This window comes from Ursus arctos, unplaced genomic scaffold, assembly GCF_023065955.2.
Source record: "Ursus arctos isolate Adak ecotype North America unplaced genomic scaffold, UrsArc2.0 scaffold_26, whole genome shotgun sequence".
NCBI classification, from domain to species: Eukaryota; Metazoa; Chordata; class Mammalia; order Carnivora; family Ursidae; genus Ursus; species Ursus arctos.
The window spans coordinates 30,671,909-30,698,799 of record NW_026622941.1 but is presented as its reverse complement, the minus strand read 5'-3'; the positions used below and the strand labels follow the sequence as shown (position 1 = coordinate 30,698,799).

Genomic DNA, 26,891 nt, shown 5'->3' with positions numbered 1-26,891 from the left:
ATTGATCTTTAGTCACAAATGTAACTTCAAGCTAAAGATGGTAATATTGTTTTAATGTCTGCAATAATTTGAATTATCTGCAGATTTGAATCACTTTGAGTAAATCATTTTCAAATGGTTACAAGGTCAGAGAAAAGGTAGAGAACATGTTTTGGCCACTCATAATGTCTTTCCTGAGCTGCCATTTTTCCATAATTAAACGGTTAGTCAATTCTTTGCTATTATATGTTTATTTTTTAAGCTGTACTTTCATAGAGCAGGTCAAGTGGCCAACGTAATTACACAGATATCCACATAGGTTAAGTGATGACATAGCTATCTATTTTCTTCAATTTCCCAAGGACATTTTGAAGGTGAGCATGTGGTAATCCTGGTATTTTTTTTCCTTTCTTTTTTCTTTTAAGATTTTATTTATTTGAGAGAGAGAGAGAGAGAGACAGAGAGAGCATTAAGTGGGGGGAGGAGTAGAGGGAGAGGGACAAGCAGACTTCACACTGAGCTCAGAGCCCGGCTCCATCCCACGACCCTGAGCCCATGACCTGCGCCAAAATCAAGAATCGTACGCTTAGCTGCCTGAGCCACCCAGGCGCCCCATTAATGCTGGTATTTCTGACTTATCCTGGGGTGGAATGGTTGTTGAGTCTGACGGAGCAAATTTTCCGTGGATGCAGCTATTGTCTCGAGAACTCCTCCATGCAGTTTGTTTTGGACTTCTGTGTGAGCGGGTACACCACTTGCCAGATGACGTAAATGAACTTTGTCTTATTATTTTGAAAATATGCTCTTTTGGGCTAGCTGATTCTTTTTATGCTATTTTATAAATAAATGTTTCTTAAAAATAAGGTGCAATGACAATTTAACTTACAAACTAAGGTCTTCCTTAATTTTGTGGAATAATGAAATCCCAGAAATGAAAAGAACTTAATGATTAATTCAGCAATATCTCTATGCAGTCATGCATCTCTTTGCCAGAACGAGCTTTACCTCCTAGATCTAGCCCACTGCCCAGCACATGGTAAACATTCAACTAATGCTTACGGAATCACCGACCTGGTGAGTAATGCGCTGCTTACAAATTTTAGTAAATGAAATTTACCTTTGGCTTTTTGCAATTCTAAAGCCATTCATATTATTTAAATGCATTTCAAAAAATATAAACTTTTTATTAAAAATAAAAGCTTAAGGAAATAGACATGCCATAATTCATGATATTTATTAGGTTATTAAAATTATTTTTCCAAAATTATAGCTCTTTATGTATTGTGATGACTATATTAACAGCTTGAACATACTTTAAAAGTTTTGTCATTTAAAGCTTACTTCAATATGATGAATTTACAAGTACTGAACTTGAAAAAAAATCAACAAAACTGAACTAATTAGTGTTATCATCATGCATTAGTTTTCCTAGGGCTGCTGTCACACATTACCACCAACTGGTTGGCTTAAAGAACAGAAATGTATTCTTTCACAGTTTGGGATCAAGGTGTTGGCAGGCCCATGCTCTTCCCAATGGCTCTAGGGAAGATTCCTTCCCTAACTCTTCTAGCTTCTGGTGGTTACCAACAATCCTTGACATTCCTTGGTTTGCGGCAGCATAATTCCAATCTCCATCTCTGTCTTTACATGGCTTTCTTCCCTGTGTGGTTGTGTGTCTCCAAATCTTTCTCTTTTAAGGACACCAGTCCATTACTGATAGACATTAAAGAAGACTTCAATAAATGGAAAAACATATAATGTTCATGGATCAGAATAATTTTATCCACTCTTTTTTAAGTGGTCTATAGAATCAATGTAATCCCAATAAAAATCTTGGTAAGATGTTTTTGGTAGACATCACCTAGCTGATTCTAAAATTTGCATGGAAATGCAAAGAATCAAAAATGACCAGAATAAAAAATGACAAAAGAATTTTTAAAAAGATCAAAGTTGAAGAAGTTATACTACCTAATTTCAAGAGTTATTTTAAAAGCTTTAGTAATTAAGACTGTGATATTGGTTTAAAGAAACACAAATTGATCAGTGGGATAGGATAGAGTGAAAAAATGGACTCATTTATGATGAATTGATTTTTGAGAAAAGTACAAAGACGAGTCAATGGAGAAAGGTTGGTCTTTTTTTTTTTTTTTTTTTTTAAGATTTTATTTATTTATTTGACAGAGATAGAGACAGCCAGAGAGAGAGGGAACATAAGCAGGGGAAGTGGGAGAGGAAGAAGCAGGCTCATAGCGGAGGAGCCTGATGTGGGGCTCGATCCCACAACGCCGGGATCACGCCCTGAGCCGAAGGCAGACGCTTAATCGCTGTGCCACCCAGGCACCCTAGGAAAGGTTGGTCTTTTTAACAAAGGTGCTAGAAAAATTTGATGTTGATGTGCAAGAAAGAGAACTTTGATAAAATAATCAAATTAATCATAGGCTTTTTAAAAAAGATTTTTAAAATTTATTTGACAGAGAGACAGCCAGCGAGAGGGGGGAACACAAGCAGGGGAGAACACAAGGGGAGTGGGACAGGAAGAAGCAGGCTCCCAGCAGAGAGCCCCATGCGGGGCTCAATCCCAGGACTCTGGGATCACGCCCTGAGCCGAAGGCAGGCGCTTAATGACTGAGCCACCCAGGTGCCCCCTAATCATAGGCTTAAATGCAAAACATAGTATAAAATTTCTAGAAGAAAACATATAAGATCATTTTTGCGACCTCAGATTAGGCAAAGATTTCTTTGACTCAACACCGACATTATAATCAATAATAGATAAAGTTGAATAACTAGATTCATCAAAATTTAGAAACTTCAACTCTGATAGACTATTAAGAAAATGAAAATACAAGCGACAGGCTGGCAGAACTTATTTTATAAATTGTGATAAAGGACTTGTATACAGAATGTATAAAGAACTCTCAAAACTCAGGAATAATAAAACCCAATAAAAGTGGGCAAAAGAGTTGAATAGGCACTTTACCAAGGAAGACCTACAGATATCAAATAAGCACATAAAAATGTCATTAATCCACACTGAGACCCATAATGACAACATCATTAGTCATTAACCTATTCTCTAACACACCTATTGGGCAGGCTAAAGTTTAAAAGAGTAACAATAGTAATTGCTGCTAAGGATATGAAGCAACTGAAACTCATATAATGCTGTGGGAATGGAAAATAGTTTAGTAGTTTCTAAAAAGCTAAACATTCACACTCCTTATGGCCCAGCTATTCCACTTCTAGATATTTACCCAAAAGTAATGAACGCATATGTCCACATAAAGATGTGTAAATGTTCATGGCAGTTTTATTTATAATAGCTCAAACCTGAAAGAAACTAAAATGCCCACTAACATGTGAATGGATAAACAATTTGTGGCAGATCTATACATTGGAATACTAGTCAGCAACAAAAAAGAAATGCACTATTGATGTGCTCAGCAACGTGGGGATAAATCTCAAAAGAATTTTGCTTAGCGGAAGAAGCCACACAAAAAGAGTACATGTTATAGGATTCCATACATATGTAATTACAGAAAATGCAAACTTCTCTATAGTGATATAAAGAAGACCAGTGATTGTCTGGAGGGTTGTTTTTAGTGGTGAAAGGAGGGACTGAGAAAACTTTTGGGGTGATGGAATGGCTCATTATTTTGACTATGGTGATGGCTTCACAGGAGTATATATGTATCAAAATTTATTAAATGGTACAATTTAAATATGTGCAGTTTATTACCTATCAATTATAGCTCAATAAAATGGAAAAATTACGAAGTAAAGGATTTATGGCCTTGGTACTGTTTTAAAGTTCTCAACTTTTATTTCATCAGTATGCTTCTATGAAATAAGTCTGGTTACCTTAAAAAAATACACGTAGGTCTAGTCCCCCAGATTAATTTTGGGCAGTATAAGAGAAATGTCTGGAGTTTTAAGACATTTCCAAATAGTAATAAACTACAGGTTAATCAGCGGTGGAAAAAGAGAAACACAGAACCTCTGGATTTAAGGCATGGCAAGGGGTGGGCTGGGAGATCAGGAAAGGAAACCAAGGATGAAACGAAGGGGGGTGGGGGGATGGGACGTTTCTTGGCAGAAGGAAGAGGCAAGACAGTGCCTACACGTCCTCACCAGCAACTCTACAGATTCTCTAGGCAGGTGGCTCCAAGTGGATTAAAATGTTACAACGGATGACAGGTTCTCAGTCAGGAAAACAGCTCCTCTCTGAGTTAGTCCTGCTCCCTGGAAACTCCGTGGTTGGAGCGTTAAGAGTAGGCGCCGGACGCTGGTCGGTCTCCACGCTTCTTCACCCGACGCTGCGTCCCGTTCTCGGTCGCCCCCTGCTGGCTGGCGCCTGGGGACCCGCAGGCGCACGGGTGAGGCAGGAGGCAAGGTGCCGCCAATAACGTCGCTGCAATGGAGGGGAGACGCGGGTACCTCCCCAGACGTTGGCCGCCTCGGCATTCTGGCACCAGTATGGCTGCCCCAGAATCCAGTGTCCCAAATGCGGAGCTCACTCCGGCTTCTCTCTGCTTCCGTCCGTCCATTTTCATTAGGGTCTTACTGGTGGGTGTCGAGCTAAGGGAGCTGCGTTAAATGGCTGTGACCTCCAGGTTTCAGGGCAGAACTTCCAAGCATTTGGAAGCGAGGGGCCGCAGAAGAGTCCCGACTATTGGAGAATTGTCACAATTACACCCCCATGTTTCGAGGAACTGAGGGAAGACGGAAACCAGATGGCCCCCTTAAATACCAAACAGTAGCCCCCCCCATTAGAGTCCATCCTGTTCCCGCCTCGTCCCAGATCTTGATCTATCACTTTACCACCGCATACAGAACATTGGAGATCGTCCTCATGTCCTATTGTCTCCAACCCTCAAGTGGCCGAGAGTGGGCAGTCCAGAAGCGTGGACCCGGCTCACCTGCCCGAAGGCAAGGTGGGAGGGACTTCCATGGGCTTTGATGAGGACCGGCGCGCGGTGAAGAGGGGCGGACCTACGACGGGAGAGTTAGAAACAGGCAGAAGCGCCCACACCTCCAGCTTCCAGCCCAGGCAAGCGAACTGCGTGACATTCCCGTCCACACCTGATTGACAGGAGGAGGGAGTCGCGGCCCAGGAGGCGGGAGTGGGTGTGCAGAGGCGGAGACAAACCCCAGCCGCGCGCCAAGCCAGCCAAGGCTTGCTCTCTTAGACGGTTGGGGTCTGGGTCTCGTGCCCCCTACCTCGTCAGGCGGCCCGGTGGCTCCTGAGAGCCTGGCACCCACAGCCTGGCAAGGATCACGACGTGTCCCCGGCTGGGGCTGCTGCCTGCAAGGAGGGGGCAGGGAAGCCGGGAGCCCCGTGCGCCACTTCCCCGGCAGCCTCGGCCTGGGCCAGGACTGGCTCGCGGTTCCCTCGCGGCTGTGCTCGGGTCCGCCTCCCCCACCCTCCCCCTTCCCGCGAGCTGCCTCCGCCCTCCTTCCTCTGCCTCCACCCTCAACCCCCATCCCCGTCTGTCGGGAGCTGGGCTCCGAGCCCTTAGTCTGCCCGAGCTCTGGATGTGGGCGCCGGACAAGTCCGCGGCGCCTCCACCCAAGATGGACAGCCGCTACACCAGCACTGCGGGCATCGGGGACTTGAACCAGCTGAGCGCGGCCATCCCGGCCACGCGGGTGGAGGTGTCCGTGTCCTGCAGGTGAGGACGCAGCCCTTCCCCTCCCTCCTCCTGCTCTCCCGTCTGCCTGGTGGGTAGCGCTTGCCAAGCGCTCGGGGTACCCCGAGGCTTTGCTGGGGTGAGAAGTTGCGAGACGAGTGGGAAATACCTCAGTTGTGGGTCTGAGTCACCCCCAGCTCCAGTGACACAGAGCGGAGAGCGCGAACTGGAGGCGAGTGGTGGGCTACGGAACTGAGACTTTTAATTTTCTTTCTGGGAAATGCTGTAAAAGTTGGCTGGGCTGTGACTCAGCGGCGGGAACCCCGGCCGCCGCCCACTTTGCAAGCCCTTTTTACGTCCCAAACCCGAGCTGTATGGTTGGGTGATGACGGGAATCAAAGGGGACAGCATTGCCAAAAGCGCTTGTGACCGCTGCACGCAGTGGCCCGGGACTCCCTTCGCGAAGGCTTGTGCAAACCTGTTATTGCTACAGTTGGCTCCAAACCTCGCAGCTTCCTCCCCACCCACTTCCTGGAGCCTTCCAGCTTGCTTCCCTCTTCCCCCCAACCTTTCCGGGCTCCTTGCCTTATAGGCAGAGATTTCGGCTCCAGCTCTTTTTGCAGACGAATGTGTGCCTTACCCAAAATCTGGGAAGTCACGACTTTCTGCCTGCAAGTAGACACAGTTTGAGTGCTTATAACAACTGACACTCTGCCCAAGGACTGTAAATTTCGACCCTTTGCCTGACGTTGTTTGGGTCGGTGTTCCTGTAAATAAAGCAGCATAATTGCTGTATCCCAGAAGGTTTTGAGAAGGAGATGGGGCGGACTATACTAAATTGATAATGGCAGAAGGAGAGGGAGAATTTGCATAATATTGACTCTGGAGCCCACTCCCTTGTTTGCATAGCAGGATCTCTCTCAGCGGTAAACTCTTGTCTCTGACCATTTTAGCCCCAGGGTTGTTTTCAATGCGCTAAATTGCCACCCCCTCGCATTCCTTTCCTTAGCAAAATTTGCCTTGAAGGGATCTAACAAACCTGGGGAATCTTGGATGTAAATAAACCCTGAAACTTAAAATGCTGTCACCCCAGTAGTATTCGATTTTGCATTTTCATAAGACTGAGTCTAAAGCCAAAGGAATGGATTTTCTTTTCTGTGGAAATTAAAGCACTGAAAACCCCAGTAGAGGTGTTAATTAGGGGATAGGGGATAGCCTTCAGCTATCCCTGAAACTATATGTCTTGATTGCTCGCTTCCTCTTAAGGCTAACCTCAGACTGTGGAAACAGTGCTGATAATGATAGCTAAACTTGAGCTCTTGCCTTACTGTGCTCATTGCTTTACGGGCTGCCAGAGATTTCTTCCTGTCAATTGAACAGGTGAAGCTATATGGAAAACTCTTTTCAGGCATTAATTTCTAGGCCTTTTTCTTTTCTCTGAAGTTGCCTCTGAAGCTCAAGGGAGGTCATTAGTATACACACATAATGCAAGGCCAAAAGTCCTACAATAAAAGCATTTTCTAGAGTTCTTCTCCTCTGCTGAACATCCTACAAAGCTTGAATGGCATGTGGCCTGTACTTGGAATGAATATAAAAATGTTATAAATTAAATCCAAATTTCCCAAAAGCTCTTTAGGACTGGTGGGGAAATGATACCTTCACTTGTCTTTCTACCAATGGGATTCACGGTTAACCACCCATTTGTGTGTGTGTGTGTGCGTGCGTGCGCGCGCGTGTGCACACACACACACACACATGCCAGGTGTGTTGGGAATCTTGTAGTTAATTGGCTTTAAGCCAGTTTGTTTAAACTTGGTACCTCAGGCCCTGGGTATCCCCTTGTTCTAGCCTTTTCTTCATACCATTGATTTGGTGTCTTGTTTTTTAAGTTTCAAAAAAAAAAAAAAAAAGTCCTGAAATAGAACGCAAGTACTTAGAGTGCTTACGTTGTTGGGAGTTGAATCTTGGAAACATAGATGGTGTCATCTGGGCTTTGGCCTAAGAGACCCGGTTAAGATTCTGGCTCTGTGACCTAATCATGTTGTTACCTTGGAGTTCTTACTTAGGCTGAGCTTCCTCATCTGTAAAATGAGGGAAATTATGGTATTTATCTCCTATAGAATGATATCAGAGTCTGACAGGATAATGTCTGAAAAGTGTTTACACAATGTAGGACACAAAAGAAAGTGTTAAAAAATGCTAGCTGTTATGGTATTGAAAATAGTATTTACTCAATAAATATTATATGTGCTTCAGTTTGGAATTCTGTGAATAGTCCTTCTCTTTTGTAGTTCAGTAAATTGGTAAAGAAGACAGGGATAGAGGCAGTCTTGGGATACCTGTTCTCTCTTCTTTGACGAGTATAAAGACTTATATGCTAGGAATTTTTTTGGGGGGGAATTTCACTTAACAACAACACTCAGTTATAGGCCCCTCAGTCTTACTATGGGCAAGCAGAGCAAGGAATTCCCTTGCCTTTCTGTTAGAGACCTCTGATGATTTTCTGACACTTCAAAAAGCAATTCGGGAATAGAATCCCTTTTGATAACCTCCTTTCTTTGTCCCCAGTCTGAGACCTTTAAAAATCTTTATGACATTTTCATCTTCATTTCGGGGGAGGTGAGAAATCAACAATTGAAGCTTGAAGCTAAATACAGTTCATGGAGATCATTTAGTCTATTCACTCACCAAGTGTTTAATGTCTTTTATGTGTTTAGCGTTATGCCCTGCTCCATGACACATGCAAGAGAAGTTCTCTGAAAGTGTAAAGTCTGGTTGGGAGATGGGTATTCCGTAATACGTGATCAGATGGGAGTGCATCCACACATGAGGATCGTGCACGGAGAGGGACGAGATCACTGTGCACTGGAGTGCTTGGGATACTCTACAAGGAGGAGATGGGGCTTGAGGGGAGGTGAGATGAATGGCCATGGTTTTCATTAGAGAAGGGACAGTATGACATGGAAGTGGCCACAGACTTGGTGTGTTAGGGTGACAAGTCCACTCTTCTAGCAGTTTATGTAGAGACAAGCTCCTACTCTATGACTTCCCTTCAACCCATTGTGTAGTTTTCCTCGCATTAATTTTTCTTCATTATGTTACTTCATAGATTTTTTAAAAAAGATTTTATTTATTTATTAGAGAGAGAGACAGCCAGCGAGAGAGGGAACACAAGCAGGGGGAGTGGGAGAGGAAGAAGCAGGCTCCCAGTGGAGGAGCCTGATGTGGGGCTCGATCCCAGAACTCCAGGATCACGCCCTGAGCCGGAGGCAGACGCTTAACGACTGAGCCACCCAGGCGCCCCACTTCATAGATTTTTAAAGTTAATTGGGTTACCTAATAAAAATGCCAATAGCTGAAATGGTACAACCTTCGAAACATAAAATAACATTTATAACATTCCCATTGGATTCTGAAAACACATTAATTAGAATGAGGTAAAACCAATGGGAAAAATAATATGTAGTAATCACCCATTTCCCTGGAACTTTGGTTTGGTGAGCTATTTCTAACACATAATCTTGGTCATTTTCTCTGATTGAGAAGGTAGCTTATCCATTAAAAAAGCTGTGAGAGCATTCTGTGTTTCTAGACTTTGTAAGTTAACCATCACATGTAACTTCTTTCGCAGCAATAATCTTATAATGGTGATAAACCCAATTTTAAACACTCATGTGTTTAAAGGAAGAATACAAAATGGGAGCACCTACTTTGTGCTAGGCATTCTGTAAATGCCTGACCTGGCCATGCCCAATCTCACCACTCCTCACATGAACACCGTGACTGAATATAGTCTAACTGACATGTGCTTACTATGTGCTAAAGCTGATGACAGATAAATGTGGCTGCAAAACACGAATCAGTGGTACCGTCCCAAAGCTTGTGCTCGTATCCTAGCGGACCGAGTCCTTTTTGTGTGTGTGACTATGCATGTGCCCATCTCTCTGCCCCAAATACCCCTTCCTCCCTGCTTCCCTGTCATTTTGATTAGCTGGTGCTCCTTCTTCAAGACTCAGGTCAAACATCATTTCTCTCAGGACTCCTCTCCCAAAGTGGATTTTGTTTTCCCAAAGCAGCTGGTAGGTACCAGTATTACAGTTACATTGTAATTCTTGGTTTCTGTATTCACCTTGAGGACAAGTTTTGTTTCTTTCATGTCTATGGTTTCTGAGCCTGGCACGGAATATGTCGTCAACAAATGCTGGATGCTGACATTCTCTGAATGAGTCATCTGGCATGGGAAGGGTTGCTTGTCTATTAAACTACAGACTTCTGGGTTCCCACACCAGATCTGCTCTCAAAATCTCTGGGACTGGGGCCCAGGAATCTGGACTTTTCATAAGTTTATCATGTGCTGATAATACATATTGAAATGTTTGATGAGGAAATGACTGACTGTGGTCACTCGGTCTGGATTAGCAATACCTGTGCTCCTCGGATATTAGGAGATACTTTTCAGGGATGTGTGCTGGAGCTGGCCTGAGTGGGATTGAGACAGGAATTTGTGCACTAGTTGTTAAATAAAGCAATTACTAAACATTAAATCATATAAATCTAAAATTAAATACATTATATTTTAAAGCAAAGTTAAGACATACTCAGAAGTTATCACTTCCAGTGATTTTACTACATTTTACTATTATCTGTACTCTTCACTGTCACCTGTGCTCTAGCTTTTTAATCAGTGAGGTGACAGCATTATGCAGCTACTGCTGCTCATCTCTTCCAGCCCTGTTCAGTGACGTCACATGGGCAGGTTGACGTTGGCTGTGGTGGGAATATTTACACGGTGGAAACTGGTAAATACTGCAGATCAGGTCTTGTTTTGTTGTCTGCACTTAAGACATTCCATGGGAATCAATTGGCCCTATGGAATTTACAGTGAAAATATATTACTATTATTACCTAGAAGTTGTATGCTCAGCTACACATACTTTATGTCAATACAATTTATAACAAGTTATGTAAATACACACATGCACACACACAAACATCTCAGCATTCAGCATTTTTTTTGGAGAGCTCATTGTTAAGCATATGTTGCTTACATACACATCACTGTTTATAGGCCTTTTTAAAAGATTATACAAAGGAAAAAGTTTGCCGCTGTTGGACTGTAACTATTAGAAATGACAGTGTCAAGGTCAGCACTGTTGTGGTCTTGCTTCTCTACTTGGAACAAGTGAGGCTGTGTGGTTTCATAATCCATGAAAGGTTGTGACAGCTTGCAAGTGTATTGTGAATGAAACAGGAGGATAACCGAACCTCTATACCCTTTTTCTTTCTTCTCCTTCTCACGTGTTTCTTTCCATGTGTTCCTTATTCTCTCTCATTTTGGAGACATTTTTTTCTGTTTCTCCATTTACTGGTGGCATATACTTTGCAGGTTTACATGTTACAGTTCTAATTCCAGACCACCTGGGAAAGCGAAGGGGTATTGCAAGAGAGAGAATGTGCTTGGTCCGGTGGGGATTGGCCCAGTTTGAAGCAGATGTGTTGGCTGTTCTGATTATCCATGGTGAAAGGAGGAAAGAGTTCAAACACAGCAATGGGGGTTTCCACCCCAGTCTGCGTTGGTTGATCTCTTAGACATACTCTACCCTTCTTTAAATAGACAAGAAGTTTGGATTTAGTGTGTAAATAGGTTTCAAATGATGTTGCTAACTGAAAAATTAATAATGTTACTATAAGCTAGGGGAAACTAGAGCGCTTGTTACTGTGTTCATAACAGGTAAACTGAGGGCCAAGTGTGGCATGGCCATAACATCCTATTCTTCAGGCTCTGTAGTTCTTGAGGTCTTGTGGTTCGAAAGTGTAGTGACCCCACGTTGCTTTTCTCAGCCATGTGAGTTTGTCTTAGCCCCAGAGTTTCAGGAATATTTGTACCAGGGCATTTCTGGACAGTCATCTCAGAGTCTCGATGTGGGAGTTGCCCAGGTGAGACAAAAGCCTTCCTCATGGTGTTCCACCAATATTTTGGTCTGCTCTGTGTTGTTGTTGTTGTTGTTGTTTTTATAGCATTTGGGGCCTGGGTTGTTCTAAAACAGCCCTGGGATGTGGAGAATGTGAGTCTAGAAGCAATTCACAAAGCAAGGCCCTGAGAGAGAGGGTGTAAACGGCTGTACTCTTTTAGGTACTTTTTTATGGCGTAACAGGCAGAGTCCTGCATTCCCTGTTTATGTTTACTCAAGGCAGGGAGGAAAAACAGCCCCTCTCAAAGGGATTTTATTCAGTTGTTAGCCTGTTTTAGAATAATAACATTTGCTTATTCGAGCCAGTTTTACTTAGTCTAGAAGAACACAGGTGTGGAACTAGACCAGTTCTACCGCTGCTAGCTGTGAAGCCTTGGAAAGTTACTTTGTTTCCCTGTTCCTCAATTTCCTCACCCTGTAAAGTGGGGAGAATAATGGCCCCTATGTCTTGTATTTGTTTTGAGGGTTAAGTAAGTTAATACACCTAGATGAGTGAAAATACTGCTTTTTGTATTAGTTAAGCACTCAGAATTACAGATGAATTTACATACAAAATAAAAATCACCCACTGTTCCATCAAGCCATGAACATTTAGTTCATTTCTCTCTTATTTATAAGTCACCTTTATAGTCCCTCTCTTTCCCTCGTGTGTATGTGTGTGTGCGTATGCTCACACACATGATACAGAGGGATCACACTATATTCTATGCAATTTATCTTCTGTACTTTTCTGCTTGTTTTATATCATGTATATGTTACTGTCATTAGGTTTTGAGAAAAACACCCTCATGTCTGTGAAGTAGTCTATTCTATGGGCATACTATAGTTATTTAACTTATCTCTTATTTTCCAAAATTTATTTTAAAAAGTTACTATTCAGAATAATGCTAATGAGCATTCTTATTCACGAACACTTGACAACAGCTATGATTATTTTTTTCCTGGGGATAGTTTTCTAGAGCTGAAGTTATTAATAAGCTATCTTCTCAAGGGGATTTTAATAGCTTATTTTGGTTGTTTTCCCCCCATTCCTCTTTAAATAAGCAGACTCAAGTCTAAACTACTGACTGCACCTTTCTAAATACTTTTATTCCCATGAGAAAATTGCACTGAAAGATTAATGAGAATTTGGGGCAGCAGAGTATAGAAGCAAGAAAATGGAATTAGGAGTCAGATGTCTTTAAATCCCATTTTTATCCCTTTTTGGAATGTTATTTTGGGTAACTTATTTCAGCTTTTGGAATCTCATTTCCTAATCAGTAATACAGAAATGATTTAAAAACCAAATTTATAGGATTATTAGAGAGATAAATGAAATAAAGTCTATAAAGTGCCCAGGATTGTGCCTGTCACAAGAAAAGCACTTAATAGCTCTCTTATCTCAGTTTCTTATGAATATATTACTAGGTGGCATACAAGCAACATAGAAGACAGGGTACCTGTATTTTAGACAAATTTATAATCAATTAGGGGAGTGCTAGAAATATGAAATGCAAGGTGACATAAAGCTTCATGTTCAAGATGATGCATGATAGCCCAGCTCATAAACCTAAATGTAGAGGATGTCCAGAAGAAAAGTGGTCAGAAGAGTGTGGATTTGGAAGTACGTAGGATATTTCTACGGATTCTACTCCATGGCTCCCCCACACCAACACACACAATTAGATATGTGGACCCAATGGGATTTGACAGATAGGAAGTAGTGTTTAACAACAAAGTTTTAGAATGAAAGCACGTTCTAGCACATTCTTGTATCCTACCAATAAAATCAATGGACTGACATTTAGACTGTTCTTTCGTGTTGGACATGTGATAAAACATATTCGAGTGGATGACAACACAGGCTGAGGGACGGTGAAGTTTTTTATCATCAATAATAAAGTGAGATATATTTAAAAGGTGCCTTGCCCCAAGAGCCATTGTTCACAACCTGACACGTGGTACCTTAATGTTTCCAAACGTAGGACAACCACCAGTGTTAATGCCTCTTCAGCCAGGCACATTAGCTCTCGGGTATTCTTGTTCAGGTTATGAGACATTTTGTCAAGTTTATTCTGCAAAGAATAATACTCCAAATATTGAGGGAATTATCAGTTAACTTTGTGAAACTCTGAAGAAACAAAATATCAGTGATAGTCCCTGGGAAGTAAGTACTTCTGCTTATTAGTATAACTTTTCAGTTACAAGCTGTAATAATGAAATCAAGAAACATGAAGGCTCTCGACATTTGCTATACATCTTATTTGAAGTCAAAATCTAAATCTGCGTGAGACAATGTGGAAAACACTTAACATATGCGAATTCAGTCAGTCCTTACAACAATTCTGTAGAACAGGGGATTTATCTCCTATTTTACAGGTGAGGAGATTGAGGTTCAGAGAGAGTTTAAGTAATTTGGCCTAAGTCGCACATCTAGGAGGTGGCAAGCTTGAGTTCCCAAACCATAAATGTCTAATTCTTAGGTAATATGCTTCTGTCCACTAGACATACTCTGGCATTCTTCCATAAGTTATACATTCTAGGCTTTAAGGGCGAGATTCTTTTCTATCGGTATTGATGTATCGGTGACTGCAGAGAAATGACCGAGCTGAGAGACACTTACAACAGACGATATCTATACCAACACAGGAGATACAGAATTCTTCTGTGCCTTTTCTGTCTCCCATTGATGAGAGCTGTGGGTAGAACAGTTCAGATGAGTGGCATAAACCTTAACCATTTGATGTTTAATTTCCAAGTATTGATTCTCATATCTTTTCTGCTGCTGCGTTACCTAATGCAGCTGTGGGAAATTAAGTAATGAGCGGACTATTTAACTAGAAATCAGCAGGCAGGGTGAGATGAAAACTAAGTGCCGGACAAAGGTGATGGACCAGGCAAATGAAAAGTAGAGGGAAATTAATTGAATTGACTCTGTGACATTCATACTTACCACTGGAGTTGAGAACTGACTCCAAGCTCTGTCATGTCAGTCCTCTGCTTTCTTAATCATGAGGAAGGCACCACTTAACTTGACTAGCTTTTCAGTAATAAGTCCAGGGTCTCCTTGACTGCCAAAAATGCTCTTCAGAATTCCATCTAAATAAAATAATTATTTAGATATTGAAAATGTCAGCACAGTATTCTGACTAACTGAATTGTGATGTGACTTTGTAAAAGCCAATATTTTCTACTTTGCTAATTAGCTATTCTCTGTCTCTTCATACATATATCTATATCTCCGTATCGGAAGCGACACATTCATTTTATTAGGAATAATCGCAAATGTCAGAGAGTGCAGTCAACCAGATATGATTATAATTGTTATACCCGGTTGAAACCAATACATTTCTCAGCCTTAGTAGTGGTTTTAGAATCATTTTGAGAAATTTGTTTCTCACTGCCCACAGATCCTTATTACTGTGTCCTCTCAATGTGTATAATGCTGTGGGCATTCTTACAAATCTTTTTTTATCTAAATGTACTCCTGTAACGGGAATATCACATTATTTGTGGTTGTCTAGGTAATTGAAAGCTCAATCGTTCTTCTTTAATGTCTTTAATAGGTTTTCATGTTTCCCAGCTATAAAGCAAAGAAAGAGAGAGAGTGTGTGTGTTTTGGACATGGCTCATTGTCTGACTTATCTGGATATCTCAACTTTCAAATTAATTGTGGAAGCAGAAATACTAGAAAGTTGATTGCAATTGATTTTTATGGTAGACGTTTCATCTAAAGCCTCTTTGTAGGCATTGGGAAAAGGAGGCATAATCAATATTAAGCTGATAGTGAATGTTTCTTTTAATTGGTAATTTAAATTAGTGAATTTAAAATTGTTTTTGGGGAGAAGTTTGAAGTATACTAGCGAAAAGGTAATTGATTTTCACCTCAAGATTTGTCTCACAATTTAAGTTAAATGGCTGTAATTTCTTTGTTTTTCTTAGGTCATTTTGTCATTTGAATGTCATTTATGTGACTTCTTTCTTCCTTGTGGAATGTGCCAATCAAGTATAGTGGAAATCTCCAAGCTTTCATTCTGTTTCTGACACTGGCTCTGTGACCTTTGAGAATTCTACCAGTTCTCTGGGCATCACTTCCTATGAAAGGTTGAGTCCCTGGTCTAAATGACCTGGGATGTCACTCAGAGCTTGTTAATTCAGTGACACTAGAAGTGGGACCTTCAAATACAATGTAAACATGCTTAGATTTAAGGAACTCTTATGATCGTCGGTGCCCGTTTGAAAACTGAGACCCTAATTCTAGTGTCTGAGTTTCCAAAGGGATATTAAGTTAGACTATTTGTAATGCAACCACTTCCTACTTCAAGGTCCTCATTTCACTTAATATTCTCCCAAAGGGATGTCAAGCTCTATTATTGCTGTTCTAGTTTTTCCTCTCAATAGAGATCTATAGCTGGCTTTCTTTATCTTGAAGATGAATAATGCTTGATATTAAAAATATCCGTGCCTTTCTTCCAGTTCACTTTTGTAATATGTTACTTTTCCCCCCACCATTTTTATCTTGGCAAATATAGAGCTTCTAGTGGAGATGGCAAATGGATTCAATTTTTTGTTTACTGATTAGTTGTTACTAAGTACTGCCTGCCTTAAGTAGCACCTGGAAAGATTCTTAAGGAAAATCTGGGTTTTGAGGGAAAGCATGCTATATTTGGTTTTTGAAATAAACTAAACCAATACCAAGTGATGTGTATACTATTAGCTTTCTATTGTTATAACCTTTAACCTACTTAAGAGTGTCTGATTAGTCACTGAAACTTTCTATTTGACTTGGCTCTGCAAAGTGTTTGTCGCTTCCTTTTCCATTCCTGCTGCCAACCTTTTTGTTCAGGAAGTTGTATTTCCCCCCAGAATATTAAAATATTCTCTGAACCATTCTCTGTGACACCAGAATTAACATGTTTTGGTCTATTCTTCACATGTTGTGTAGTTAGCTTTCTAAATAGAGGTTGAATTGTGTGATTTTCCTTTTGCAGAAACTTTCAGTCTTTCTCCTTTTCTCCCAAAAGAGGATCTAAGCAGCTTTAACATGGTGTTGAGGGTCTTCCCTCATCCTGGACAGATATCCATCCCCTGCCAGTCACATCTCAGACAGGGACTCCAGCCAAAGCGGAGCACTTGCTAGTCTCTAGATCTCTTTGGTATACTCTTGCCTCTCACCATCGTTGGTGCTTCTCCTTCAGACTGGAAAGCCTCCCCTACCCCCACCCAGTTTCTGTGCCTATCCTTGGTTTGAAGGTACACCTCAGAGATATTGTAGGTTCAGATCCAGACCAGTGCAATAATGGGAATGTTGCACTGAAATGAGTCAAATAGATATTTTTGGTTTCTCAATGCATGCAAAACTTATGCTTATACTATACTGCAGTCTATTAAGTATGCAGTGGCATTATGTCTAACAAAATATACAAATCTTAGTTAAAGATCCTTTATTGCTAAAAAAAATGCTAACATCATCTGAGCTTTCAGGAAGTCATCACCTCTTTGCTGGTGGTGGGTCTTGCCTTGATGTTGATGGCTGCTGACTGCTCAGGGTGGTCATTGCTGAAGATTGCGGTATCTCTAGCAATTTCTTAAATTAAGACAACAGTGAAGTTTGCTGCATCGATTGACTCTTCCTTCATCGACAATTTCACTGTAGCCTGTGCTGCTGTTTGATAGCATTTTATCCACAGTATAACTTCTTTAAAAATTGGAGGCAATCTTCTCAAACCCTGCCACTGCTTTATCAACTAAATTTATGTGACATTGTAAATCCTTTATTGTCCTTTTAACAGTCTTTACAATATCTTCACTAGGAATAGATGCCATCTCAAGAAACCACTTTCTTTGCTCATCCATGACAAGCAACTTCTCATCCATTCAACTTTTATCATGAGATTACTATAATTCAGTCCTATCTTCAGGCTCCAGTTTTAATTCTAGTTACTATTTCAACCACATCTGCAGTTACTTTCACACTGAAGTCTTGAACCCCTCAAAGTCATCCATGAGAGTTGGAATCAACTTTTTCCAAACTCTTGTTGATGTTAATATTTTAACCTCTTTTCATGAATCACACACATTCTTAATGGCATCTAGAATGGTGAATCCTTTCAAGAAGGTTTTCAGTTTCCTTTGCCCAGATCCATCAGAGGAATCACTATGGCAGCTATTGCCTTATGAAACGTATTTCTCAAATGTTAATTCTTGAAAGTCAAGATCACTCTTTGATCCATGGGGTACAGAATGGGTGTTGTGTTAGCGGGCATGAAAACCACGTTAATCCCATTGTATATCTCCATTGCAGCTTTTGCGTGACTGAGTGCATTGTCAATGAGCAGTAATATTTTGAAAGAAGTCCTTTTTCTGAGCAGTAGGTCTCAACAGTGGGCTTAAAATATTCAGTAAACCATGTTGTAAATAGATGTACAGTCATCCAGGCTTTGTTGTTCCCTAAATAGAGCATAGGCAGAGTAGATTTAGCATAATTCTTAAGGGCCCTAGGATTTTGGGAGTGGTCCATGAACATTGGCTTCAGCTTCAAGTCGCCAGCTGCATTAAAACCCTAGCAAGAGAATCAGCCTGCCCTTTGAAGTTTTGAAGCCAGACGATGACTTCTCCTCCACCTGTGAGCACCCAAGATAGCATCTTCTAATAGAAAGCTGTTGCATCTACATCGAAAATCTGTTGTTTGCTGTAACTACCTTCGTTAATGGTCTGAGCCTGATCTTCTGGATAATTTGCTGTGGCTTCTACATCAGCACTTGCACTTCCCCTTGTACTTTTTATGCTGTGGAGATGGCTTCTTTCCTCGTGAACCGACCCCTGCTAACCTCCAGCTTTTCTTCAGCTTCGTCACTTCTCTCAGCCTTCATAGAATTGAAGGAAATTAGGGCCTTGTTCTGGATTAGGCTTTGGCTTAAGGAAACGTTGCAGCTGGTTTGATTTTCGATTCAGACCTCTCAAACTTTCTCCATATCATTAATATGGCTTCTATTCTTTCTTATCATGTGTGTGTTCACTGGAGTAGAGCTTTTCATTTCCTTCAAGAACTTTTTTTCTTTGCATTCACAGCTTGGCTAACTGGCTACAGAGAGTCCTAGCTTTTGGCCTGGCTTGGCTGTTGATAGCTTAATCATTTCTAGCTTTGGACGTAAAGTGAGAGATGTACGGCTCTTCCTTTCTCTCTTTTTTTTTTTTTTAAAGATTTTATTTATTTATTCGACAGAGATGGAGACAGCCAGCGAGAGAGGGAACACAAGAAGGGGGAGTGGGAGAGGAAGAAGCAGGCTCCTAGCGGAGGAGCCTGATGTGGGGCTCGATCCCAGAACGCCGGGATCACGCCCTGAGCCGAAGGCAGACGCTTAACCGCTGTGCCACCCAGGCGCCCCTCTTTCTTTCTCTTGAACAATAATTTCGGTATTGTTGAGTCTCAGCGAACAGAGAGGCCTGAGGAGAGGGAGAAAGATGGAGGAATAGTAGGTCAGTAGAGTAGTCAGAACACACACAACATTTATCAGTTAAGTTTGCCTTCTTGTTTGGGTGTGGTACATGGTTGCCATAAAACAACTAGAATGTTACAATAGTAACATCAAAGATCACTGATCAACCTAATAAATATAACATACTAACAATGAAAATGTTTGAAATACTATTAGAATTACCAAAATGTGACACGGACACAAAGTGAGAAAATGCTGCTGGGAAAATAACACCGAATGACTTGCTCGACATAGGGTTGCTTTAAATGTGTAAAAAAAAGCACACTATCTGTGAACTACAATAAAGCAAATCAAAAGAAAGTTGGTATGCCTGTATACCTCCCTTGGAGCAACCCCCTAATGTTTTACTAGATTCCTGAACCGGAATTCATCATTTCCTCCTTTGAGTTCCTACACTGCATTTCTTGTACTTTTATTTTATTTTGACGTAATTATTTAGGTTTTTTGCATATTTCTCTCCCCTACCAACTTTGAGTGCATATTTGTCTTATTGTTGATTTTCAAAAGCTTATCTGCTTGCTTTGCACATTGGAAGGTTTTTAATAAACTTTTGCGGCCTTATGGACAGATTGGAAGAATGAATCTGGACACACATGAATTTGTCTCTGTCTATACTTTTTAAAATATTGGTTTGAATATACAGTAAGAGCACTAAAATAACTCATTTTACCAGTACAATTTAATAAAAGCATGTAGTTACCCCATCTTACTTAATGTACATAAAACATCCCATAAAGTTTTATTTGTGAACAAATGAGAGACAAATAATAATTTTAAATGCACTGACTTTGCCTCCAAATAACAAAACTAGTTTTAGAAGTGGACACTTACTACTTTCTAAACAGCAGGTGATTTGCTTATTTAATCGGGGATGAATAATATGCAAAAAAAGAGAAATGATAGAATTTGTATATATGATGAGATCCTGTATAACATATCTAAATAAGAAAATGAATGAGCACATCTTTGACCCAAGGAAGATTTTGTCTTGGGGAGAAATGTTTCTAATAAATTACTTGGTGAACTGCTAAAGTGCAGCAGGGCATGATGGTCTCACTTGGGTAGAATCAAGGGTGAGAAGAACTGTTTGGTCGCCTGGCCTCTACAAGAAGCAATAGGTTTCTTACCTGCTGCTGTACTTTCTGCCAGACCCTGTGTTTTTGTTCCACCAATTTTAATTTTGTGTCATAAAGAGGTAAAACAAAATTTTAGAAAAGTCTAAATTCAACTAAAAAGACGTGTTAATGAGAAGATGGAAGAGGAAATAATACTTTCTCTAGAAAAGGGGGGAAACCCACTTCTTTTTATGTGCACAAGTAAAAAAATGAGCACATTTACTTAAGTCAAGTCACTGTCTGTAAGTCATATTGTTTCTTGCACTTGTCTGGTTATAACGTTTTGTTGGATGGGCTAAAGAATTTCCAAAGTGCTTGTGACACAGCTGAAGTATCTAAGTGTTCAATTGATTGTATTTTGCCTGAAATGTTATATCCTGCCTTATTACATTGAATCTTTCCAGAGACACTGACCTCAGTAGTGGTTCTTACTAGAAAAAGAAAGAGAGAGCTACTTTGTTTCAGTGAGGACGATACGTGGATGAATTCGTTTAATAACTTGGTGATATGATGAAGATGATTGAGGAACATTTCTAGCACACGTATAAAAAGCTGTGATTTAAAAAATGAAATTATTGGGTGGTTGCATCACTTTCATTTTGGGCGCATGATTTCCACCAGCTACTCAAAACAAGGGTTATCATCATCAGAATTGCTTCAGAGATTTTTCAAACTATGTACAGGCACTCCTGAGAATTCCAGTTTGCTTCCCTCAAGGGAATAAGTCCTCCCTACCATTTTCTCTATTCCCCCAAGCCCTGTAGAATTTCTGCCAGTTGAACCTCAAGCCTTGATCTCCTGCCTCTTTAGCATGGCTGACTTCTCTGCTTCTGACTGGGTCCAGGCATGTCTGACTCCTGTGGACACCATGGCAAAAGTTCCTTCGCTCTCCCCACCTCACATCTTGCTGTGGCCACTCTCCTCCTCTGTGCCATTAATCCTGCACATGGAACTGCTAGAGGCCTGTTCAGAAAGCAAATACCATCATACTCTTACTCTGTAGTTTAAAAACCTTTAATTGCCTATGTATTAAGTCCATGAGAACCTTACAAACCCTGACCTAGCTTTTCAGCCTCATCCCTTTCTCTCCATGTCCCACCACCCTCTTCCTCCCCACTGGCCCCTAAAAACTCTCTCCTAAACTCTAAGTCATTTTGGACCACCTGCATTTCCTGAGAGGACTATGGTGCCCAAGCGTTGGTTCTCACGGGAATAGTTCTGCCTCACTTTGTTATTTCACTTGATGGACTCAATAGACAGTACTTTCCCTGATCTTTTGGGTAGAATTGACTATCCCTCCCTTTCTGTCATCTGTAATGAATTTATTATACACATTCTGCATTCTGCTGCACATATTTCTTTACAGATTTGTAAAGAATAATAGAATATAAACTAGGATCAGGAGCCCATGTGTTCATGTCACAGTGTCCAACACCAAGTCCTTTTTCTGTCACTTAATAACTTAGTGCTTGTTGAATAAACATTTGAAAGAGTATCAGACAACTATTAAATTATAAATTCCTATAGGACAGGAACTGTGTCTTACCTTTTTTTTTTTTTTTTAAAGATTGTATTTATTTATTTGACAGAGAGAGAAAGAGCACAAGCAGGGGGAGCCGTAGGCAGAAGAGAGGAAGAAGCAGGCTTCGCACTGAGCAGGGAGCCCAGTGCGGGGCTCTATCCTAGGACCCTGGGATTATGACCTGAACCGAAGGCAGGTCATTCATGACTGATTGAGCCACCCAGGAGCCTCTCTTACTCACCTTTATATCCATTTAGTATCTAAACCAATATTTTGCATATAGATAGTGTTTAATAATTATTTATTCAATGTATAGTTGAAGAGAGGAAAGTAGAGCATCCCAGATGAAAGGGAACCATTACTGGAAGGCATAAGTACAGAGGAGAGTGTAACATCAATTGATTTGAGAAAAAAATCAGTTGTATGAAGACAGGAACAAGGAGACATGGCTGAACAATTGCCTATACTTGTTTCATTCCGTTATTTTCTAGGATTTGTCAAATACTGTAGGTAGCATGGTTTCATCATTGCTAATGAGCTTTATTTGTTTATTTACTTATTTTCTGGACCCTAGATGAGTGTTTTTGAGTCAGGGACAAATTCCTGGTTTAATCATTTGTGACAAGGATAACAGATGCCTATTAGAAAATTATTTTCAGTTTCCCTATCTCCCCTGGTCATTTATGTTTACAAACACATTTCTGTTCCAAATTAATTCCTTCTGTTTAAACTCTGTTGCTGATTCTCAGATTGCTCTTCAGGACATTTCACTTGTTCAGTGATCAGTGATCCAAAGAAATTACAGAAGATGTTACTTAAAATCTGGAGAACCAATCAAAACAAAACCCAGCCAATCTAACCTTACCTTCATAGGCATGATATTTTTTCTCACTGGCATAGCCTACGCATTGGTTGTTTAAGTCTTAAAGAGAGCCGACTCAAGACAACCTTGCATATAAAGATTTTTTTTTTAATGTTGAGCCTGAAGACACATTACTTTTTACCCCATAGAAGCAATACGTTGCTCAACAACTAATAGACAAAGAAACATAGAGTGAGAAAACCTAATCATGTGACCAATATATTTTTGAAGTGGTGTGCAAGGCAGGTACCTCTGAGCTGATGTTGACAGGTAGTGTTAGCCTTCAGCTTTCTACTTGGTGGTGATCTGTGCACCTCTCACGGTCACTAGCTCTTAGTGTTTGGACAAGTGATTGTCACCTGCAAACATGCTTCATGCAATGATTCCGGGAGAAGTAATAAACCCTGAAAATTGTTTAAAATATGTGCAAGGTCATTTCCCAGCTAGCTGTTAGCAAGTGAGCTGAAAACAGGTATTGCTTTCAGAGCAGGCAGGAGAAGGGATTGAGGAAAATGATGATACACAGTTTCAAGTGCTGTCACATAATAAGGGAAATGGTGTAATGTATTAAGGAGCAGAGCACAAGTTTAGAGACTGAAATATCTGGGTTTTAACTGCAGCTCCATATATTGCCAAGTCAGTTTAGATAAGTTAATCTCTCTCTGTTTTGGTTTATAAATGAGGAGAGAAGTTCCTTTTCATATAGTTGCTATGAGGATTGTATGGTATAAAATTTTTTTTTAAGATTTTATTTATTTATTTGTCAGAGAGGGAGAGGGCACACAAGCAGGGGGAGCGGCAGGCGGAGAGAGAAGCAGGCTCCCCGCTGAGCAAGGAGCCCGATGCGGGACTCGATCCCAGGACCCTGGGATCATGACCTGAGCTGAAGGCAGCTGCTTAACTGACTGAACCACCCAGGCTCCCCAAGGAACTCTTATTTTTATACTGGCATTCAACAGAAATAGTTGGAAAACAGTGGATTACCTCAGGAAGGTAGCGAAGGCTCTCTAAAAAAATTACTAAGCTTTAGAAAAGTGCTACGTGCTCATGTAAGAACACACACATGCGTGTGTGCACCCACATGAAACCGAGCAGCACTGGAAAGAACAAAGGAGTATGTACAAATCACCCCAGATTCCACCCAGTGATAGAGCATATCAACCAGCGCATACCTCCTGGTCCCCCTATTGAGATATATTTAAGGCCTGTATCCACTAATATCCATGTTATGATGACTTCGACAAGGTGGCAGTCCAGTTTGTTCTTGGATTTTCCATGGATAAATATCTGAAGCCGACTTCCTTTCTGCAGGCGTGGTACCCTCTGCCTAGAGAGCAGGAACTCAGAGCGTACATCTGCAAGTGAATACCTCAGCTGCCATCCCAGTTAACCCCTTTTCCTTCTCTGCCACCTGCACAGAGCGCTCTCTGCTATTGTTACAATTCTGCCGTTGACAGGCTACTGGGAAGTTGCAGTAGGCCCTTTTGCTGCAGAGCCTGGCAGTGGTCTTGCTGCCTGTTTGACCCTGGAGTCCTGCTCCTTGCCTCATGGTGCTGGTCTCTGTTGATTTGTCAAGGCTTTGTGGTTCTGTTCTTGTTTAGTTCTTTCCATAGGGTCAGTTTTATTCCTAACTCTGGGTTCCATAAAACATCTCCACATTTTCATCATGCGTTTCCCTCTTTATGTCACTAAGAGCTAAACGAGCCATAATTCATGCAGCTAATATTTATTTATCTGTATCACAGAACAGTATCTTATTTATTTTATTTGCATGTCACTGATTACTATTGAGTATGAACTTCATATAATACGTTCAGTGAGTAAATGCCTATTCACTTCTTTAGCCCATTATTTAGAGAATGCGTTGCATATTTATAGCTTTAACATTTTATCCAAAATATATGTAACAAATGTTGTATTTTAATTACTGTATCATTTCTGTATAGAAGTTTAAAATACATTCATTATCAGATAAGTTAAGCTTTTCTCTGAGGTTTGTGTAAAGCTTAGAAAGTATTCTTCATGCCAAGATTTAAAAAATAGTATGTGGGGCGCCTGGGTGGCACAGCGGTTAAGCGTCTGCCTTTGGCTCAGGGCGTGATCCTGGCGTTGTGGGATCGAGCCCCACATTGGGCTCCTCTGCTATGAGCCTGCTTCTTCCTCTCCCACTCCCCCTGCTTGTGTTCCCTCTCTCGCTGGCTGTCTCTCTCTCTGTCAAATGAATAAAATCTTTAAAAAAATATATATATAGTGTGTTACATTTTTTCCCCCAATCTTTTCTAATTGATTCTGGCTGATGTTATATTTTCCATAATCTATTTTAAAATATTTCAGCAGAGACAGTATCATAGAGATGTGTGTGTTATGTTGTAGAGTTAAATCTAAAATATCTTAGTCAGAACTACATATTTGGATGGGATCCATTAGTATTTGAAATTAATCAGAAGTCCACACTCCAGAAATGCCTACTCTGGACTGTCATACTGTCTTTATCTTGATCAGCACCAGAGGATTTTGTAATTACTCTGGATGTCAGAAATGGTTTGGTTTTTTTTTTACTGGTGAAGTTTATGGTGATCAGATTTGCGGACTGACCACTTTAGACCACTAGATGATTATAATAAAAAAGACAGACAGTAATAAGCACTGGAGAGGAAATGGAGAAACTGGAACCCTCACCCGTGGCTGGTGGGAATGTAAAGTGGTATGGCCACTTGGAAAAATAGTTTGGCAGTGCTCCAAATGTTAAAAGTAGAGTTACCTTGTGAACTGGAAATTCCAGTCCCAAGTATATAGCCAAGAGAAATGAAATCATGTGTCCACACAAAAATTCATATGCAAATGTTCATGGCAGCATTATTGATAATAGCCGAAAAGTGGAAACAGCCCAAATGTGTATTATCTAATGAGCTTGTGGTATATCTATACAATGGAATATTATTTGGCATTAAAAAGGAATAAAGCACTGATACTTGCTACAACATGGATGAACCTTAAAAACAATAGGCTTAGTGAAATAAACTAGTCGGAAAAGACCATATATTGTATGATTCCATTTATATGAAATATCCAGATTAGCCAAATACATGGAGACAGAAAGTGGATTAGTGGTTACCAGGGGCTGTGGGAGGTGGAATGGGGACTGACTACTAATGGGTAGAGGTTTTTTGGGGGGCGTGGGTGTAGTTGGTACAATGTTTTAACATTAGATGGAAATGATGATTGCACAACTCTGAAATATACTATAAAACTGCTGAATTGTACACTTTAAAAGGGTGAACTTTACAGTATGAGAATTATATCTGAGTAAAGCTGTTACAAAAGAAAGATACGTATATTAGCTAGAAATATTGCGCAAGTGAACAGGTCGTATATACCTGGTGAATGCTGTGTTTCCACCATTTGTAGTGGTGCTCTAGGCCTAAGGACTTCCTTGGTCATGGGTGCAGAATGTTTGGAGGGTTCTCTAGACTGATTTGACCAGAAGGTTAGGTGAATCTTGCTACCAGAATATTATCACATATGCCTTACGGTACTGTTTGGAATGCCTGAAAACAGCAGAGAGCCAGACCTCGGTTAAACACATAGAGCATATTGTGTGACTGTTTTGAGTCCCACTCAGTAACAAGTGTTTCTTGGGCAGAATTTGGTCTGAGACTTGACAGCAGGGTAATGGTACACCGTAAGAGCTGCAGAGCCTGCACATTACTTCAGTAACTGAAGGCAACAGGTATCTACCAAAAAGTCCATAAGGGATAGGAGAATTATTAACAGTTGATACCTAGGACAATTATTGATTTTTTTGTTTTCATCATGCCTCCAATTGCTTTACTGAATTATCTTATTAATTTTGAAAGATTTTTATTAATTCTCTTGGTTTTTTTTTCTAGATATAAAATTAAATCTGCACGTTGTATCTTATTCCCTAGAGCTTCTAAAGTGATGAATAATAACAGTAGTTGCCATTCATTTCATTTTGTTCTCAGGAAGTATAGCCAATACAAAAATAAAAACTCAAAATCAAAATTATAAATCGATAAAAAATTTGCAGAAATGTACCGTAAACACTTAACTATTCTTGTGACTTTTAGCACTTTATTTAACATCTCTGAATATTGTTATCTCCTCTGGAATATGGAGTCTGATAATAACTGCTACATTTTTAGGATTGTGTTGAGGGTTAAGTGAAATGATGTATTTAAAATGCTCATCATAGAGCCTGGCACCATGCTCATTAAATAAGTAGCAGGTGCAGAATTTGTGATGTGTGTTCAAGCTGGGTATGATAGGGTACACGGGAGGGAATAATCTGCCTTCCCAGAGCACTGCTGTG

The 26,891-nt window shown here is 40.5% G+C and overlaps 1 protein-coding gene and 1 long non-coding RNA gene across 2 annotated transcripts in view; one reads left to right on the top strand and one right to left on the bottom strand.

Moving 5' to 3' along the window:
* Positions 1-2,419: 2,419 nt before the first annotated feature.
* Positions 2,420-5,874, bottom strand: LOC130544854 (uncharacterized). The gene is made up of 2 exons (XR_008961504.1): positions 5,779-5,874; positions 2,420-4,971 (listed from the first exon to the last, which is right to left on the bottom strand). It is a non-coding gene; the product is annotated as an uncharacterized LOC130544854 (long non-coding RNA).
* Positions 4,909-26,891, top strand: part of CPNE8 (copine 8) — a 211,950-nt gene continuing 189,967 nt past the window's right edge. The window contains exon 1 of the mRNA XM_026502116.4: positions 4,909-5,651. Coding sequence (XP_026357901.1) covers positions 5,515-5,651 — 137 coding nt within the window. The 5' untranslated portion in view covers positions 4,909-5,514. The remainder of the gene's footprint in view (positions 5,652-26,891) is intronic.